Here is a 20,731-nt window from a genome sequence, read left to right as displayed (position 1 = left end):
GGCTTTGTAACCATAGGTGAATGTGCCCTTGCTGAGAATGAGGATAGAGGTTTTATTTCTGCTCTTCCCTCATCTCGTTCCTTTTATCTCACTTTCTCTGCCTTTGAAATGTAGAAAATATTTGTCTAGAGATATTTATTTGGTGTTTTATTTTCTATGAAGAAAATACACTTTTTTACTATTTTATTATTACAAACATCATGTTATAGAACTCCAGGCCTCAGTGTTACCGAAATAGTGTCAACCCTCTTCGTCTGCAGATTTCACATCTGTGGATTCAGCCAACCACAGATCAAAAAAAATTCAAACAAAAGGAATTCCGAAAACAGTTTGCTGCATACCAAGAACTACACTGAATCTGTACAAATGAGGTGACGTGTAAGCAGCTTCATGCCACTGCACAGCTGTCTTTAGGACTCGTTGGAATGTCGTCTGCCTCACGTCTCCTTCGTGTACAGTGTAGAGAGGCCAAAGACAGTAGCATCTTTACTGAACATACAGGCGTTTTTCTTGTCATTATTCCCTAAATAATACAATAAGCAATTACTTACATAGCATTTACATTGTATTAGGGGTTACAAGTAACCTAAAGGTGATTTAAAGTATGTGGGAGTACATGTGTAGGTCATATGCTCAGCATTTGTAAGGCCATAGTTGTATTCCCAGCACCAAAACCCAAAACCATTTCTTATGGTTTCTGTAGATCAAGAAAAGATACAGCTTAGCTAGGTGCTCTTCTGCACGGTCTCTTATGGGCTTATCTCAAGGCTCAGTTGGAAAGGATCTGTTCCCAAGTTCATGTGTCATTTTATGTAAGTGACTTTAGTAACCTCAGATTTTAGTGTCCATGAAAGTTCCGGGACCAACACCCTGCCGATACTGAAAGACAACTGTAATGGTATTAAGCAGAGCTCGAGGGGCTAGGAAGATAGCTCAGTGGCACAGCACCTTCCTGGCAAGTGCAAGGTCGTGAATTTGATTCCCGGTACCAAAAAATAAAATATAAATAGACAAACAAATAAACAGAGCTCTAGTTAGTACTGTCTAGGCCAGCAGATTGCAAGCAACAGCCTGCAGGCCAGATTCATTCTGCTATCTGTGCCTATGTGGCCTTTGAGCTTACGAGGCTGGGAGAAAAACCAAAGGGTAGTATTTCCTTGCGTGAAAATCATTTGAAATTCAAATTTTAGTGCCCATCAATAAAGTTTTATTAGAACAAAGACATGTTCACTCCCTGTTTTTTCTGGCACCTTGTGCTGTAATAGCAGAGTTGAATAACTGTGACAGAAACCATAAAGCTTGCAAAGCCTAAAGTATTTGCTCTGGTTCTGTATTAATTTTCCATTATCCATCATTAAGTAACAAATTATGCCTAAAACTTAGTAGCTTAAAAACAACCTACACAGTAGGGTATCTCCAGCACCAAAACCAAAAGCCATTTCTTACAGTTTCTGTGGATCAGGAAAGGAATCTGGTTTCCCATAGGCACAGCTAAATGTTATCTCAAGGCTGAGTTGGAAAGGATCTTCTTCCCAGCTCATGTGTCTGTTGGCAAGTTTCAGTTTCCTTTGTACTTTTGGACTGAGAGCCTGTGGTCCTTGCTGGCTGTGGCCAAAGACCACCCCAGGTCCTTGCCATGTGGGCTTCTCCAACATGGCACCTCCTGACTTCAGCAAAGCACGTGAGTCAGGAAGGCAATGGAGGGTCTGCCTGGAAGGTAGACTATTTTGTAACATAGTCATGAAAGGGACACCTGTCCTCTTTGCTGAAATAATAATAAAGGCACTTGAGCCAGTCCATACTAAAGGGGCTGAATATGCAAGGATACTGTGATCATTAGGGAGCATCTTCAAGGGTTACCTACCATGGGACCTTCATGAAAAACATAACCAACTACTGGTTTGAGTAACCAACTTAGTAACGTCCTCCCAGAGAACGTTATTTGGGTAATTATTCTAATACATTGATTTTGTGTGACTTGCTGCATTCTTCTGGATGCAAAATGTTGATTTATCAATTATAATCTTGAATCAATTCATTTATGTTTTTAAATTTTTTATGTTGATATCTTGATTTGGAGGACATATAGAATGTATACTACTTGGTAATGGTGTATAATCTTCTTGATGCTTTGCTGCATTCCGTTTGCCAGTATCTTATTGAGAATTTTTGCATCTATGTTCACTAGGGAGATTGCACTGTACTCTTTTTCAGTTGGATCTTTCTCTCGTTTGGGTATCAGGATAATGCTTACTTTCAGGAATGAGTTTGGGAATATTGCTGCTCTTTCAATTTCATTAAAGAGTTTGAGGAGTAGTAGCATTAGATCTTCTTAAATTTCTTGTAGAATTCAGGAGTGAATCCATTAGGACCTGGGCTTTTCTTTGTTGGTAGGTTTTTGTTGTTTTTGTTTGTTGATTTTGGTTTTTTGAAACAGGGTTTTGCTGTAAAACCCAGACTGGCCTCAGACTCACTATGTAGCCCAGGGTGGCCTCAAACTCACAGTGATCCTTCTGCTTCAGCCTCCTGAGTGCTGAGATTATAGGCATGTGCCACCACACCCATCTGATAAAATTCTTAATTGGCATATTTTATAAGGCTTCCTTGATGCTTAATTTGCTGTTCTTTTTTCTTCTTCTTCGTCTTCAGTTTAGGTATTTCTGTACCTACTGTTAGCATCTCCGCTTCCCAGAGTGTTTGACTTGCTGTCCAAGGTCTGTTAACATTTGTCACCGTCACCATTCCTCTGCTGGTACCCTTTCTTCTACTTGTTGCAATTGCAGCAGCTTCCGTCTGGAGCTCTGGGAGCTGTGCAGGGGAGGGCAGGGTGAAATCACTGTTCCCTTAGCACACATTCCTCAGCTCGGGATCATTCTTCTTTATATCACCCTTTTGATCCTTTTACTCCCATTTCACCTGCACAACATGTGGGCTTGGGTGAACCATACTGTATTGTTAGTTGTGCTGAGATGCTCCTTTGGTGCATGGGGGTGTGGAGTGGTTGGAGCCCTGCGTAAAACCTCGGGATAACCCTGTGCACTGGGAGGGTCCATCAGAAACAGCACCACTCTGGCTGTCATTCCCTGTCCCTCCCCTCACTTTCCCTGCTCGCACGTGAGACCTGACTCTGCTGTGTCTAGGGTGATGCCCCATGCAGTCACTGTACAACCGGTGGTTTATGCTACCGCCTGCCCCAAGCCTGTGCTTCACTGCTCCCATAAACTTGAAGTCAAAAGGGTCAGCCTCCTGCATTCTGAGAAAGAGCCATGGGGAGAAGTTGGCCCGTCTGATTCATGACGCTTGGCCTGTGGGGTGACCTGCCATTTCTCATATGCTTATGGTTGTTCATGACCCCCCAAAAGGCCTCATCCTTTTGGCTGAGTCTTGCCTCTGTACTTTAGCAATTTTTCTCAGCCTCTGGCTCTTTTCCATTTAGCAAACTCTGAAATTTCTGCATTCCACTCTGCCGTGGGCGCTAAACACTGCCACTCTTGGATTATGACATGCAGCTGCTTTGCCCCAAGCTACCCCGGGTTCTGGGTTCTGTGCCCTCTCCTGCCCGAGTTAGAGAAAGGAACTCTAAGATTGATAGCCAAGTAGTTAGGGAAGTAAGAGCTTCCATCACTGGCTGGGGCACAGAAAGTGTACGTGGGATGAGATGTGCCAGTAAAAGCAATACTGAGTGCCTTCACCTGAGCTGTGCCCACCTTGGAGATTAAGATGTGTTCAGGTACTTCCGTAGAACCAGTCTGCGAGCTGCCAGGATGCTGTAGTATTGTTAATGACAAACGTTCCACGGAGTCCTCCACCTCTGCGGTGCCCATTCTGTGTCCAGCAAGGCCCCAGATTCAGAGCAGCGTGGACATTCCAGCAAACAGCTGGAATCCTACCCCAGTGTTACTTAGCTTCATAGAGCTCAGGGTTACTTGCCCTCTGTAGAGGGGACAGGACAGGATGGTAGCATCAAACACAGCTTTATCAGGGCCACCTTGGCAGGGCTTCCCAGCCCACAGGGCACACACTCGCCCAGCGGTGAGAAGACTGTACAGTGAGTGTAGGTGAGCCCTGCATGGGATCGGCACAGCAGTTGTCCTTACCCTGGGTAGAAGAGTAACGCACAGACGCTGATGCTCCTGAAAGTCCTTAACATAGTCCTGTAAGAGAATCGCTCAGGGCCTCTGTGCCTGCTCACATCCCTTAGCCAAGGTAAGGCTCTCTGCCAGGGCTGGCTGCCAACAGCCTGGCACAGCTGCCGCGTTCATCTTAACCTGGTACATCTCAAGGGAACAGTGTAAGAAAAAGGTAAATCTGAGGTCATCCTCCCAGAGAGAAAAGGGTGAACTCCTTCTCCTCACTGCCCCACCCTCGTTCCTGGGCCTCTTCCTGACGCGCAGTTTTTAGCAGGAATAAGCTGCAGAACCTCTCATGTGACCAACGAAACCCTGTGTCACCTCTTTAGCAAGGTGACAGGAGTCTGAGCAGTGTCCTTCAGGGAGTCTCGATGCATGCTCCTGCTCTTGCTCCTCCAGGCTGGGGTGGTGGAATAGTCATCGTCTGCTCGGGCTACTCGTGTTGGTTCTGGACAGATTTCGCGGAGGGGGATGGTTTGGGGCTCTTGCCCGTGGATCTCCATGCTCTCTCACCACAGCTGCTTGCAGCAAGAGGTTCCATCAGATTTCCATTCATTTTATTCCTGACATGCTCTTTTCCTCGTGCAAATCTAAAATGTCAGCTCGCTGTGTGCAGCCCGTGTTAACAACTCAGTTGCATATCAATACTGTTTTTTACCCAGGACAAGTTGATGGCTTGGGCCAGGGTCCCCTTGTGCTCCTTTCTCCAGGCTTGGCAATTCAGCAGAACCATTGTTGTTTTCTAATGCTTCTTTTCAGGATGGACCCGCCATCGTGGACTTTTCCATTTTCTGTGTCTTCACAGGACTAATTTCGCTTTCCCCAGCACTGGATGCAGAGTAGATTTCCAACACACAGTGCAACCTGCCCAACATTTAAGAAGCAGTAGATGGCACAGTAATATTACCCTACAGTGATGTCAGCCACAGTGCATATTTCTCTGCCCCAAAGCAACAGCAGCGTTTGTCACCAGCAGCATATTTATCTATATCTCAGACCTTTATACGGAATTCTTTCCCACAAAAAGTACAGTAAAAGTAGAGAAAATAGGAAAGTCTGTGTTTATTTTTCCCTGAGAAAGCATTTCCCATTTCTTTCTCAGAGATATGTATCTAAGGAGAGGACTGAATCTGGTAATACTAGGAACACTGCAAACAGCAATTAACACATTCACAACAGGGCTTTAATTTGTATGTCTCACTGCTGGGTGCCCCTGAGCTACCGGTGGTACATGTGGGACAGTCACACGTGTACCACTGGAGGTTCAGGCCAGTGGGAACACGTTAACAAAGCACCAGGACAGGGGATTCTTTTCTTGTCTTCCAACATTTTCTTGGGTTACCAGAATGCAGTGCTAGAAGTAGAATTACATTTGACCTTAACAGTATTGTTATAATTTTATGCCAAAGTGTGGTTCCATTATCATTTCACAATTTTCAGTGGCCTCTTAATGTAGCTTCTGTGTCTGTTTTCTTTATGGTTGACATAGATGATGAATAAGAGTCATATTTCTAAGCATTTGGTCTGTGCTAGGTACTGTGTAGGCACAGCGCACATCTTAATGCATAATACCCATGTTAGGTACTGTTGATATTCCATTTTGCAGGTGAAAAAGTAGGCACAGAGAGGTTAACAAGGTCACATAGCCAGTGAGGAAGAAAACCTGCCTTGAACTCAATCTGGCCTCAGAGTCCACATTCTTAACCACAGTATTCTGTCTCTGGCACATTTATTGCCTGGCTTTATGCCAGTTATTAATATGCACAATAGCGTTCTGTGAACACAAATGAGGTAACTGTTCATCTTCATGCGTACTATATTGAGATTCTTAATTTTAATCACTCCTTGGTTTTCTCATTAAATTATTGACCTGGCTTGCCTGTCTGTGTACAGCAGCAAATAATGAGGCAGGTGCTTTCAACCCATGAAAGCCACAGCTCCAGTACCTGTTTGCAGATATGGAGAGGTGGCTCCTATCCAGCTGGTTCTGACTTGCCCTGCCTTGGGGGACTTTGCTCCTCATTCCTGTGGGCCCACAGGGAAGGAGGCAGGAGGCGAAGACCTTTGAAATTCCCTTTGGTGCTCTGAAATCTGAGTGCTGAATTCACTTACCTGAGTTCTCTGAGTTCTTTATGTTGTGAGGTTTTGAATTAGAGAGCCTAGTGTACATGCAGGATATCCAAGCTAATCTCACGCCACACCTTCTGTTATTTTTCCCACTGAAATATTTGGGATTTTAGCTTCCCAATGGGATTGACTCATACTGAAAAAATGATCCAGTATTTTTTGTTGCTGCTCATTTGAGTTTCAGAAGTATGACCTCATGATACCTCATTTTAAATACCTTTTAATTGTATTAGTTCATCTTAAGTATTTTCCTTTCATACATATAGTTCGATTTCAGAATGTATTTCACTGTACTTGTTTTTGCTAAAAAAAAAAATCTGTCACTCGTAACATCATCCTTTGGTTGCTTTAACAGCAAATTTTATCACCTACAGGAGAATATTAAAAAGTGAGCCTCCATATCCCCAAGAAATGAGTGCATTAGCTAAAGACCTGATTCAGCGTCTTCTGATGAAAGATCCCAAGAAGAGACTGGGATGTGGCCCACGGGATGCAGATGAAATTAAAGAACATCTCTTCTTTCAGGTGAAATGTGTTGAGCAGATAGTGTTCACGGCCCTGCTGTTGTCAGGGCGCTGGGCATGCTTGCTGAGCAGACTGAGCACAGTTCCTCTGGGGGTCATTTTCCACCTGTTTTCACCTATGTTCGCACTTTTTCTTTTCTCTTTCCTGGTCCTGGGCTTTCAACCCAGAACCTCTGCCCTGAGCTACATCCCCAGCCTTTTTCTTTTTTTTTTAATTTTTATTTTTGAGACAGGATCTCCCTACAATGCTAAATTGCCAAGTTGCCCAGCCTGGGCTTAAACTTTCAGTCCTCCTGCCTCACCCTTCAGTAATGCCCACCATGCCCAGCTTTTTTTTCTTTTTAATTAAAAAAAAAAAAAAAAACCTTTTAGGAAGGTCCACAGTTGTATTTATGTAACCTAAGTAGTCTTTTCCTCAGTGGGAGTGGGGAGGATCGTAATAATAGCATTCCATTTTCTCTGTACTGATCAGTTAGTTTCTGAGAAGGGCTTTTCATGTATGACCTTGGGATTCTGCATAGGGACGAAGGAGTCTTGTTACATTTCATGCTTCTCTGTCGGTCCACAAGCTGTTACTGGCACCGTGTTTCACCTTTTGGATAGTGATTTCATTTCTTCCTCTGTTCCCAGGAAAAATCTAGAAAATTCAAACCTGTTTCTCAGTACACATCTATGGCATATACAGAGTTCTTTATTTTCTTTGTCCCAGTGACTGCTTTTCTTAACGTGAAAAAGCCTGATAGACTGTTCTACTGAGCAATAACACATCTATACAGTTTGGTTTGCTCAAATGAGTCCAAGAATACAACAGATATTAATGACTGGATTGTTTAAGCAGTCAAACTTGGGGTGCCACGGCCTTCTTTTCTAATATGCTAAGCATATGTCCGTTAATACTTTCATCATATCAGCAAGCATGATCTAAATGTTTTTATCATCCATTTTCTTTTTTATTCTGTAAACTAAAACTTCTATGTTATCATCAACAAAAATACACAAAAAATTGTCATGTAAGCACTTTTTATTTATTGCTTCTTAAATATAGAAAAACAAATACTCATTGAAAAAGAACTATCTCTGCATACTTCAGTGCTCAAAAAAGGAACATGTTTACTTCAGCATGTCAGTGTAATCATTTTTTAAAATACTGTAAATTTTACAGAAGTTCAGGGAGAACAAAGGGAGAAATACACTTAGAATAAACATAGTGAGAAATATATTGAGATAAAATGAACTCATTGTGTATTTCATAAATTCATTTGGCTTAGAAGAATTACCATTTGAACAAACTATTTCAAATATCTTATTCATAAGTTTGCCTGAAAGATTAACAATCAAGTAAAATTCAAGGAAGTATTTAACCAAGATACCCTCAGTTATATTTTCCTAGGATCTTTTTCTTCATTATTCCTTATATTTGTGAATATTGCAATATGTGTTTCATGTTAGAAAAATTTCTCCTCTCTTGATAACTTGGAATAGTAATTTTAAACTATTTATTTGCTTTGACTTTTTAAGTGGTAGATAAACTTTTAGAATGACCAGAATTCTATTTGTAAAGACCTAAGTGGCTTTGTCCCCATAAATGGAGCAGGAGTAGGAAGCATCACAGTAGCATTCAATTTTCTGCATCCTAAACATTCTCATGCTAACAACATACTTCTCTAAATTACCCCCTTACTCTAGAAGTTTCTTTTAGAAACTACAATAGCCAAGCACAAATTACATTCTTTTAATGGAAAACATTACAGCCTATAGAAAAAGGAACACTAGCCAGAAAGTCAAGAGACTGCATTTAAATTCTGATTCTTCCGCCAGCTAGGGTGTAAAGCAAAAGGGTCATTCTTACTTCTGAACCTCAATTTCTTTCTGAATCAAATAAAAAAGTGAACTAAATTATCTTTAAAACCTATTCTAGCCGGAAAGGGAAATATAAAGATCTATAATTTAATGATTTTATTTCTTTTGCTCTGCAAAGGAGCATAATAAAGCCATTCTGTGGTAATGATTAAACCTAGTGAAATCCATCAACCAAGAAGTATGGGTGTTTACCACTTACCATCACTGAAAGCAGTATGCATCTTACAGTGAAATCATCTCATGGTCTAATAGTGCTTCTTTCCTTTCTTACGGGTACACTGTATTGTACTATCAGTAATGACATTTTAGCTTTGAAGAAATTTGGTAATGGGAGATCTGTAGAAGCCAGTATTATCTAAGAGTGTTTTAAGGGAAAAAGGAACATAAAGAAACAATAGAGGGTTGAATTTGAATACTATAAAAGAATGTCAGTTACCCAGTAAGTGTCTAGTAAGGGTCCAAAGGGGAACGTGGCTCATCCTGCAGGGGAGGTAAGAGACCGTGGCTAAAACTCTTGAACACACTTGAATGAGGAAAGAGCAGTTGCATCGCTGTAATAGTATCATTCAAACTTAGGGGCATAAGCAGGTGCTTGATTAAGAGTGAATATTTTTTAATCTGTGTAGATGACCCAGAGTAAAAACAAATACAAGGGAGATCTCAAGTTAACACTGCCTCTAGAAAAAAAAAATTATTTCTTTAGAGTTAATATCCACAGAACATTTTATTTTTAGGCGGCTTTGCCAGAAGGCTCAGGACAAAAGTAATTTTTCTGGTATTTCTAATGGTGAACTAGGGTGTGTTGGTGCCCCCTAGAGGATACTGTGAGACTCCAGGGGTGGGGAGCAGGCTCGCTTTCAGACAGCCTCTGCTCCAGCTCTGTCCACAGCTAGAAAACCGGAGGCGGGGTGGGTCGTCAACTTCAAATACATGCCGTTATTTTTAACTTTTTGCCCAGTTAACCAATCAACATACTAATCTGTCTTTGTTATTAATAGGAAATATATAAAAATTTTATTCACTTCTGCTTTTTACCAATTCTCTTTTTCTGCTTTAGAAAATAAACTGGGATGACCTAGCTGCCAAAAAAGTCCCAGCACCATTTAAGCCAGTCATCCGAGACGAATTAGATGTGAGTAACTTTGCCGAAGAGTTCACCGAGATGGACCCCACCTATTCTCCCGCCGCCCTACCCCAGAGCTCAGAGAGGCTGTTCCAGGTAATCTCCCAGGTGCCCATGTCTGCTGGCCACGTTGCTTTGGGAGAAGAGATCAGTTTTCCCATATTAAAGTCATTTTGTTGGCATCTTAAAACTGGGGTTCTTGCCAGGCGTGGTGGCGCACACCTGTAATCCTAGCACTTGGGAGACTGAGGCAGGAGGATCATTGTGAGTTCGAGACCAGCCTGGGCTACATAAGTGAGTTCAAGGCCAGCCTAAACTGCATAGTGAGACCCTGTCTAAAAAAAAAAAAAAAAAAAAAAAAAAAACCTGGGGTTCTCTAATCTTCAGAAGTACTAAGTACAGAGATATTTCAGATTGCTAAGTGAAGTTAATGGTTGCTAAATAGAAGATATTATTTGTGCATTTCTTTTTGTGTAAGGAAATACTAATTTTATACCTAAAATTTTATTTTTATTCAGGCCCTTTTATAGAAATTACAATATTGCTTTATTTTTATCTGAATTCATGTAAAATATTATTTAGTTCATAATGTGTGATTTTTTTTATCTTCAGTGAATTATCTTACTGCTTTGCCACTCATGAAGACTGAGAAAGAATTTTATATATAAAAAAGTTTTTTATCAGACTGAAGATAAATAGTCTATTAACCAGCACTCCTCTATGTGCTGTAGTGCAATTTAACCTGACCATCCAGGCTGTGTCTTCTCCTCATTTCATCTAGCATATGACCACACACTTAGCTGATGTTTGTTAATGAGCTAGTGAATGCTCCAACTTGAACAGATTAATCATCCATCATGATATCACTTCCGGCTCACCACATCATTGTGTCATTAGGTTTGTTCCTTTTCACAACCCAATGTTAAATTTAACTATTTTAAGAAATAGAGTTACATGTCAAATAATTGCCAAATTAGAAACTAACTTTAATGAAAATTGTTATTTTTCTAGTTTGAAACCCAGTAGCACTGGTATTTTCTAGTTTGAAACTTAGGCTACTTTGTTTAATACGTTGACTGTATCTTTTTTGAAAAATCAGTTATGTTTATAAGCAAACAGTTGTCAGCAAAAAGCAAAAGAAGTATAGCTCTGAGTCAGTTTTGGAGATAGGCTAGGAAAGAAGTATTTTTCTGCCTTTATTATTGAATTGGTTTACTTCTGCCAGAAGATGGCATTATCTCCTTCTGAAAAGCATTTTTCTATTTAATTAATGTAACTCTGCATTTGGGATTGCAAATAAAATGAAATTAGATTCATTGCAACAATTACCTGAGTGTTTTTAAAAAATCATCTTAATCTAGTCTGTGCTGAACTACAAAATGGCAAGTCTTCATTCTTTACCTTTGCTTCTCTTTTTTAGGGCTATTCCTTTGTTGCTCCTTCTATCTTATTCAAACGTAACGCAGCTGTGATAGACCCTCTTCAGTTTCACATGGAAGTCGAACGTCCCGGAGTGACAAATGTTGCCAGGAGTGCCATGATGAAGGTATAGACACGTGGTCACTTTGTGGTTTGCGTGAATGTTTAAATATTAATACTAATTTTTTCATGTTCCATAAATTTAATAGGTTTACCATGCAACTAATGTACAATTTTAGAAGATTAGTAAACAAGTGAAAATAGCAGTTATTTGCCCTACAGAATTATTAACATCAATTTGAACTCCTTTTTATACAGAGATATGTATCTTAATGATATAGATGAAAATATAAATAATATGAATAGAAAAGAGATGAATTTTAAATGTTAAATACATTTCATTCATACTTATTAATATTAATAATGTTATATTACTTTATAGTTTTACTTATCCCTTATGTATTATTACTAACCTTTTCTTAACTGAAATGATGTTGGTTTCTTACCAGGACTCTCCATTCTACCAACACTATGATCTAGATCTAAAGGACAAACCACTAGGAGAAGGAAGTTTTTCAATTTGTCGAAAGTGCATACACAAAAAAAGTAACCAAGCATTTGCAGTGAAAATCATCAGCAAAAGGTGGGCCCATTTCTTAAAGTCTTGCTCTTATATTGATCCCAGTCAATGAATTCATAAATTAAGAGGATTTTGTTGAAAACACAGCCAACAATATATTGTGAGCCTTTGAGCTTCACCACTGGGCTCATTAGTTGATTCAGTATACTTTTAGACCCAATAAATACTTTCTTGTAAACTAGTTCATTTTTTATATTAATTATAATCTGTTATACATTGGAGGTTATTATGGGAAAACTTTCTTATATAATACATTTAATCAGACTTGCTTAGTGATTTCAGTAGTTTTTACTCTTTCAATTAGTTAAATCTGTGGTGTATTTTTCTCTGAAATTACTTGACAGGCTACTGATAGTTTTGATAATCACCTTGTTTTTGTTACTGATTATTACTTGCATGATTGTGTAGTCTTTTTTTTTTCCTGTACTGAGGATTGAATCCCAAGCCTCACATGTGCTAGGCGAGTGTTGGGTCACTGAGGCATGTCTCCAGCCCATGATTGTATAGTCTTATTACCAAACTGCTGGGCAAATAGAGCATCCCTTTTTTCATATGACTGGCTCTTTCTTGGATCCAAATAATTTTCTCCAAAAAAAAGTCCTAACTTTTCTGGTGAGTGATTTGATTTGTTACTTTTATGTAAACTTGTTCTGCTACTTTGATACTATATTCTGAATGAACTGTAAATAGATCAAAATTAGGGCTGGGCCAATACTGTTATTCAGAACTTGTTTGAAGAGACATGTAGATGCTAACTCCTTCATCTTATAGGATGGAAGCCAATACTCAGAAAGAAATCACAGCTCTGAAACTCTGTGAAGGACACCCCAATATCGTGAAGTTGCATGAAATTTTTCATGATCAGGTATCCCACATGTTCTTTTCTGTGCATGCTAATTAAATCACATACAGGTTCTGTTTCTCACCAGTTTTGTGGGTCTGCTGCGTCAGAGTCAGGAATATGGGACATCACCAACCACTACGAAGAGCAGAGAAGCCACCACACACACTCTTACCCACCCCCAAATCAGTTCATCCTTGCACCTCTCCTGCTTTCCTCGCTCATTCCCACATGTGCCATGGGAAGAAGCCAGGGGCAGGAGCTCAGTGGCACTGTCACAGGCTGCAGTGTGCTTTTTGCCAATGCAGCTGCTACTCACCGTAGTTCAGTGACCACACAGTGGCACACCTCTCAGTACCTGGGAATTTTGAGTCTTCAATTTTCTTTTCACTTCTAGAGTAGAGTAGTTTTAATCCAAATTACTGCAAGCTAAAGGACAAATAGGAAGAAGGCCAAAGATACTCCCGTCCATCTTCTTACTCCAGGTGGCACATTTTCCTGAGCCGCCAGCCGGGTCCTGCTACCCACTCTTCCACTTGCTTTCTAACAGGAAGCTAACAGGGAAGCGTGTCACTTGGGTTATTGAAGGAGCGCCATCGTATCAGGTCCGTGTCACCACTCAGCCCCTCCCACTGCCACCTGTCAAGTTTGAAATTGCTCCATTACAGTATTGTTTCCACCTAAGACTGGGAGGGATGACACAGTCCTTCTCAAGACAACATGGACACACAGGAGCTAAAAGCAGTCCTGAATGTGCTGTGCCCTTTTTCACCCATGAAGCATCTGAGATTCCCAAGGGTTAGGAGACTTGTACCAAGATCACGTAATGAGGGAGTGAAAGTCCAGTAGGGAAAATCTGGTGTGCAGTTCTGGGCTGTCCTCACTGTACTCTTGTGACATCCTTGACTAGAAGAGCTGGAATTCAACTCTCCAGCACAGCTTTTGCTCTCTTAAAGTACTATGACCAAGAATGGCATGTTATAAGGTCAGGCAGCAGCAGGAGTAGCCTTTGTAACAACTGATCTATAATAACTGCTGCACCGGACATCTTCACATGTTACCAGAGTCCTTACCTTACCTCTTCCAGTGAGAAAACAGAAACTCACAGAAGTTCAGTAATAGTCTCACAGTTTGTAAGTGATTAAGGCTAGGACCTGAGCCCAAGCCGTTCAACATCAGCACCCACCCACCTTGTAACCATTGTACTGTCCCACCTTCAGGGAGGCAGAAACATAGCCTGGTTTTTATATTGGGCAGTCTGGACCCAAGCTGGCATTACCTCCTCCTTGCTCGTTCTCACAGTCAGAAAAGGGTCACCTCTGAAGCAGGGACTCAGCAGGAACCACTCTTCTTGCTCCTCTGTGGCCCCCCCACTTCATTGAGCTACTCAATTCTAGTGGAGATAGTGAGTGTTCTGTCCACTGGCATTGCTCAAGAAGAGACTGGATGAAGCAGATGAAGAAATTCACATATCAGCCTAGGTACCCGTGCGTGTCCTTAGACACCCCGCTCTGGGGTTCTGCAGCTGTGCCACCGGCTGTATCCCAACCAAGACATTGAGTATTCGGCCTTCAGGCTGATGGCAGAGCTCAGGAATTGTATCCCTAATTTTTTACTTAGGTCCCAAGTTGATTCCTTGCTATTTCTATATTCACAACTTACTAGAATATGAATCGTCCCATGACATAATTTTCTGCACATTACTATAAATACATTATTCTTATGTGCAGTTGCTGAAATGTGTACATTGGGTTTTTCCTATGATGGTGATACAGTTGTTTAGATCATCCCCATCCACCGTCTTTTCAATAGGACAGTTTGTTTTATGTGCCGTGATTTGTGCTTTATGCTCTCCGATAGTTTTCTGTTGCTGTTGTAAGAAATCACCATGAGCTTAAAACAATACACATTTATCCTAGTCTGCAGCTGAGAAGTCCAAAATCAGTCTCATTGGCTTAGAGTCCAGGTATTGGCAGAGCTGGTTCCTTTTAGAGGCTCATGCACCGTTTGTTTACTTGCTGTTTTTAGCTTCCAGAAGACTCCCACGTTCCTTAACTGCTACACCGTCCTTAACTTGTGACCCTTGAACTTCCTTAACTGCTGCACTGTCCTTAACTTGTGACCCTTTTGTGCCATACTTGAATGTCTTGTTTGTGTTGTCCCATATCAAACAGACCCTGAGGAATAATTCAGGATGGTCTTCCCATCTCAGTATCCTTCACTAATCACATCTGCACAGTCCCTTTCAGTATATACGGTAGCAGCCACAGGTTCTGGGGAGATAGACATCTTTGGAGAGCCGTCATTCTAGATACCGTACATACATTTTCTCATTGTATCTACAGTTTATTGGTAAGGGTTCTCAAGTTCATAGAGGTAAAGTAGCATTCCCAAAATCATAAGGAAGAGAAGTGGCTTTCAAACCCCAGCTTGGTTTTTGTCTTGAAGCTCACTGGCCTGTCCTCATAGTAAGTATTTAGTATTCACTGTAGAAACACAAATTAGTTTGATCTGTAACACCCTGGGAGTAATATTCTTGCTAAAAATGATGTTCACTCTTTACAGTTTGTCCAGTATTCTTAGGATGATATAGTTACAGTTGTCTTTATGGAGCAGTTTTTCTGAGTTTTGCTAAATCTGGAAACATTTGTTGAATGCTCTTGGCGCTGCAGTGCATAGTACCTGGACCCAAATATTGACATAATTTATTCTTTTTTCTTTTTTAATCTTTTTAAGACAAGGTCTCGCTATGCAGTTCAGGCTGGCCTTGAGCTCACTTGGTAGCCCAGGCTGGCCTTGAACTAGCAACGATCCTCCTGCCTCAGCCTCCCAAGTGCTGGGATTACAGGCGTGCGCCACCACGCCCAGCTGACATACTTTATTCTGAACTATTTGTGTTAACTTAAGAAGTGGTGTAAGTCCTTTGTCTTTCAGTAGCTCCTATGTTATTTTCTCTGTGGAAACATATGCAAAACTTATATATAACATAAAGAATTGAAGATAATACTGTTGCGGTCAAAACCAGTTACAAAAAAAGGGAAAGAAATAGAGATTGGGAATGTAGTTCAGTGGTAGAGCATTTGCATAACATGTATAATGCCCTGGGTTTATCCCACGCAGCGAAGAAAAACAAACAACAAAAAGCATCTTTTAAAAACTCATATCCTGTAAGTTACAGGGCATTTGCGGTATTAACAGGAACCCCAAGCTAACTGCTGACCCTCTAAAATAATCAAGCAATATTTTTTTGAAAAGTAAATTTCCTGTTCAGTGGGTGTGCCAGGTTTGATGTGGGCAGTGGCCCACACCTAATTGGTAATCTTCTATGTTACAATTCAAGATTATTGTCAGTACTGGGTCCCACTTTAAAAAGAGAATGTGTAAACTCAAGAGAGAAAGTTGGAATGGAATTCAGATGCAAGAATTGGTCAAGGAAAGGGTATTTGAAGATTTCGTTACAGTAGTTGAAATTTTCCATTACCAAAATAGGATTTTTAAAAAGCCTCTTTATCCTTCACCTCTTTCCTCTAAAATTTGAGGAGTACTGTTGGTTATTTGAATGAGGGATTATTTAAATTTACCAGTAATGTAGTCAATCAGCATTTTATGTTAGTAGACTTATACCTCTTTTTATGAAGACTCTCCAATTATTACTTTTTTTTGTTTCTAGCTTCATACATTCCTGGTGATGGAACTTCTGAATGGGGGAGAGCTGTTTGAACGCATCAAGAAAAAGAAACACTTCAGTGAGACAGAAGCCAGCTTCATCATGCGGAAGCTCGTTTCAGCTGTGAGCCACATGCACGATGTCGGAGTGGTGCACAGAGATCTCAAACCTGAGGTAGAAAGCACTGTGATTGCTTCTGTAGTTAAACCGAGTACCATTATTAAATATCCTGCAAATAGATGTGGGAGCTTCGGGTGATTGTTTTTTTTCCCACTAGGGCTCTGAAGTAGATGCTTGAAAACATGCTTCTTACGTTTCTTTCTCCTTTTCTATGTCACTCTAAAATAAATTTGTCATCTTTTTGCCAGCTGATCATCTTGAAGTTATATTTGTAAGTGTGAGAGCCTTTCATGGAAAAAATACTTTATGCAACAGTTGTGGACTAAAAATAGCAGTGGAAAATTTTGTAGCAGAAAATATTATCCCTTCTATATTCCATTTTAGAGAGGATTTTTTAAAATAATGTATTCTTAAAGTTTATTTTTCACATTTGTAATCAAATCAATTAGCTCTGAGGAGAAATGTATATAGTTCTATTCTATATACTTGCACACAAAGCACTGTCGTGGTTTCATAAAGAATTATGCCATTTTTATATGTGCTTTTCTTTGCTCAAACTGTAATATTTATAGAACTGTGCAGCAATGCAAAACGAGCAGCTTTTTATATATTTCTTCTTTCAAAGGTTATTAAAGAAAGTTCTAACTCAGAAAGATCCCTCATTAGTATCAAAACTGTGAAAAATCCTCCTTTTTGAAAATCAGCACAGCAATAATGTAAATTAAAAACAAAACCAGTAATTTATAAAAAGAAAACAAGTGAATCATCCTTTACCCTATGCAAAACTATATGTACTTTTTTCTCCAAAATAGAACTTAGTTTTGTTCCCATGTGACTATGTGTTTCAAATATATTTAAATTATTAATGTATTTGGTGTTTCTTTTTTGTTAAACCACAAAAGAATATTTCTCTAAAGGCACTATTCTTTGCCTTTTAAGAATATTGAGTTATTAGAGGAGGAGGATGTTTTAAAAATGGAAATCTAGTCATTGAAATATACAGTCATCCCATAGTATCCTTGAAGGATTAGACACAGGATCTCCAGCAGATACTCAAATCCAGGGATGTTCAAGTTCCTTATGTAAAATGATATATTATTTGCATAAATACACGAACTTTCCATATTCTTTAAATCTTCCCTACATTACTTATAATACCTAATGTAATGTAAGTGCTAGGTAAGTAGTTGTTAGCTGGGCGTGGCGGCGCACACCTGTAATCCCAGCACTCAGGAGGCTGAGGCGGGAGGATCACTGCGAGTTCGAGGCCAGCCTGGGCTACAGAGTGACCTCAAGGCCAGCCTGAACTGCATAGTGAGACCCTGTCTCAAAAAAAAGACCAAAACAAAGTTGTTATGCTGTATTGGTTAGGGCACAATGGTAAGAAAAAATGTGTTCTGTATAGCTGCAATTTTTTTTTTAAGTTTTTGTTCCTGGGTTGGTTGAACACACAGTTCCAGAACTCACAAATATGGCAGACTGACTATAGTTGATTTATTTCTTTAAAGTATTTAAACTTCTGTCTGTGTACTTTATATTACTGTCATGCACATGACAAGTAATTAATCCAAAGTGAATTGTGTTTGTGAACTTGCAGCTATGATAGCTCCCCCTCTGCTTCCTTCATCAAAGTTCTCACTCTCCTACATGACGCCCACTGAAAATATGGTGCTCTGTACATGGGAGATTAGCTGTCTATTTTTAAATGTGAAAGCACACCACTTAAATGTTTTCTTGATAGACAAGGAACAGGCATGTAGGTTTTTTTTAATGGAAAAGATCTGTTCCATGACTGTATAAAATTCATTTTCACATGTTTTATTCTTTGATAACTGGCCATCTGTCATCTCCTGAGTCTCAAATGAGGCAACTGTCCTCTGCAGTAGAATTTAAATACGCCTTCCTACTTTCCTGATAAAAAGATACTGTGTAGCTTAATTCTTCTTTTCTTTCTTTTGAAATGAAGCAGAATTGTCAGATTATTGAAGACATTTTACTGTAGTTGTAATCTTAAACTGAACCAGATTTTAAAGAAATGATAGAGTTTCTTTGCACTAGCAACTTCATAGTCATATAGCTTTCACTTTGACCTTTAAATAGCATAGTATATTATTTTCAACTAAAGGTTTAATCCCTTTCCCATGCAGCATTTTAAGATCTGATACTTTATCTTTTGGTTATGCGCCTTTCATTTTCCACATAGGCAAAATTTTAAGTTCTAAGTGAAAATCAGATAAATTTAGAAGCAGGCTGACATTCTTAGTAGGTTGCTTCGTATTTTTCAAATTGGCCGTGTGCTCATGAAAGATTAGGAAAAGTTATATATATGAAAGTAGTTTCCAGTAGAACAAGAAATGAACGGAAGAGGGGATTGATCAGGTACTTCCCGCCATGCCTGGCCTTATCTAGTCCACACATCTCCACTCACTCAGTGCATCAGGAGAGCAGGTAGGCAAGTGGTGCTCCCATTTTTACATGCTTCAATAGGAGGAATCAATGAAGGTCACCAGTGAAGGTGAATGCCCCTTTCCTCATTGCCTGCGCGTCCAGAACTAAATCAGGGAAGTCCTCCTCCGTTCCTACTATGGAATAATGTAGGGGCTCTCCAAGGCCGCAGCAGGCTGCACTAAAAAGGGGGCAGGTGTGCTGCTCACTGCTCTGTGTAGCGCAGTCCCTGGTGCTGCAGAGGGCTTAAAGTGCTAATTGCTGAAAGAGAACATCCACCAACCCCAGCCGCGGCTCCAGTTGTCACAAAGTAGGTATTAAGGGTTGCATAACAGAAATTTTAAGAAATTCAGTTAATTTTTTGCTCTTCTTTCCTCCTATTTTATTCTTTGTCAGCTTTTAAGTGGAAGGCTTAAAGATTTTCCTCCTTTGCATGAAAGAAGCTATCTGTGATGTCTTGTATTTCAACTAGAATAGTATTAACAAAGCAAATTATATTCCAAAGCTAGGAATAATTTGATCAATATAAAGGCAACAACAGTATAATCAGATTCATTTACTTGGAGTACTGACTGGATGTACAGGTTTAAATGATTTGTACATCAATACAGTTAACATTTATTAAGTATATGGAAGGCATAAAAATAGTACAGGAAAGCCTTAGTGATCTAGAAGTCTGAGTGGATGTATGATTCAAATAACAGTGTCATCTTAATATTTGAGGTATAGCCTTAAACATCAGAACATGTTTAAGTATTAACTGTTTGGGAAAAAATATTTCTAAAAATGAAATGCATGCCTGTACCATGTTTTCTTTAATAGACTGTCCTAAAAATTGTGTAGCTTTTTTATTACTTTATTCAGTAAACAAATAATGTATACCTCAGGATTATTGTAGATTTGGCTCCAGACTACCACAATAAAGTGAAGGTTACAGTAATACAAGTCATGGGAATTTCTTGGTTTTTCAGTGCATATAAAAATTATTTGTGCAATATAAAAATTTGTGCATATAAATTTGTGCATATAAAATTTGTGCATATAAAAATTATGTGCAATAGCATTGTCTGAAAAAAATATACATACCTTAATTTTAAAATATTTTATTGCTAAAAATTTCTAATGGCTCTCTATGCCTGCAGTGAGTCTTAATCATTTCACCAGTGCAGAGTCCGGCCTGGATGTTGATAGCTGTTGGCTGATCAGCATTAGGGTGATGGTGGCTGAAGGTGAAGTTGCTCCATTGACTAATTGTCCTTTTGTGAAAGATTTCTCTGTAGCGTGTCATTGCTGTTTTATAGCATTTTATCCACAGTAGAATTTCAAAGTTGGAGTCCATTTCTTTCAAATTCTTGTTAATGTTCCTATTTTGTCCTCCTCCCATGCAAATGTTAAGTTGTCTCTAGAATAGCAAATCCTTTCCAGAAGGTTTTCAGGTTACTTTGCCCAGATCCATCAGAGAAATCACTCTCCCTGGCAGCAGTAGGCTTATAAAATATCTTTCTTAAATAATATTACTTGACTGGAGATGTAGCTCAGAGGCTAAGCACTTACCTACCATGTATGAGGCCCTGGGTTCAATTCTAGTATTGCAAAATACACACACACACACACAACACACACACACACACCACACACACAAAAAAAAAAAAAAACAGATAAGACTTGAAAGTCAGATTTACTGCTTGATCCATGTGCTGTGGAACGCATGCTGTGCAAGCAGGCAGATGACAACATCAATGTTATACATCTCTGCTTGGGCTCTTGAGTGGCCAGGTGCATTGTCAATGAGTGGTGATATTGAATCTTTTTGCCTGAGCAGTTGGTCTCAACAG

General features: G+C 39.7%; 1 protein-coding gene across 3 annotated transcripts in view; it reads left to right on the top strand.

Annotated features, from left to right (window-relative positions):
• Positions 1-20,731, top strand: part of Rps6ka5 (ribosomal protein S6 kinase, 90kDa, polypeptide 5) — a 173,630-nt gene that overhangs the window by 143,371 nt on the left and 9,528 nt on the right. For all 3 annotated transcript variants that reach the window (XM_013517243.1, XM_005390286.2, XM_013517244.1), the window contains 6 exons: positions 6,632-6,782; positions 9,699-9,860; positions 11,185-11,310; positions 11,693-11,826; positions 12,595-12,688; positions 16,335-16,505. In XM_013517243.1, coding sequence (XP_013372697.1) covers positions 6,632-6,782; positions 9,699-9,860; positions 11,185-11,310; positions 11,693-11,826; positions 12,595-12,688; positions 16,335-16,505 — 838 coding nt within the window. The remainder of the gene's footprint in view (positions 1-6,631; positions 6,783-9,698; positions 9,861-11,184; positions 11,311-11,692; positions 11,827-12,594; positions 12,689-16,334; positions 16,506-20,731) is intronic.

This window comes from Chinchilla lanigera, unplaced genomic scaffold (assembly GCF_000276665.1).
Source record: "Chinchilla lanigera isolate Chin_1 unplaced genomic scaffold, ChiLan1.0 scaffold00037, whole genome shotgun sequence".
Classification (NCBI taxonomy): Eukaryota; Metazoa; Chordata; class Mammalia; order Rodentia; family Chinchillidae; genus Chinchilla; species Chinchilla lanigera.
The sequence above is the reverse complement of the archived record's forward strand: the minus strand, read 5'-3'. Positions and strand labels throughout refer to the sequence as shown.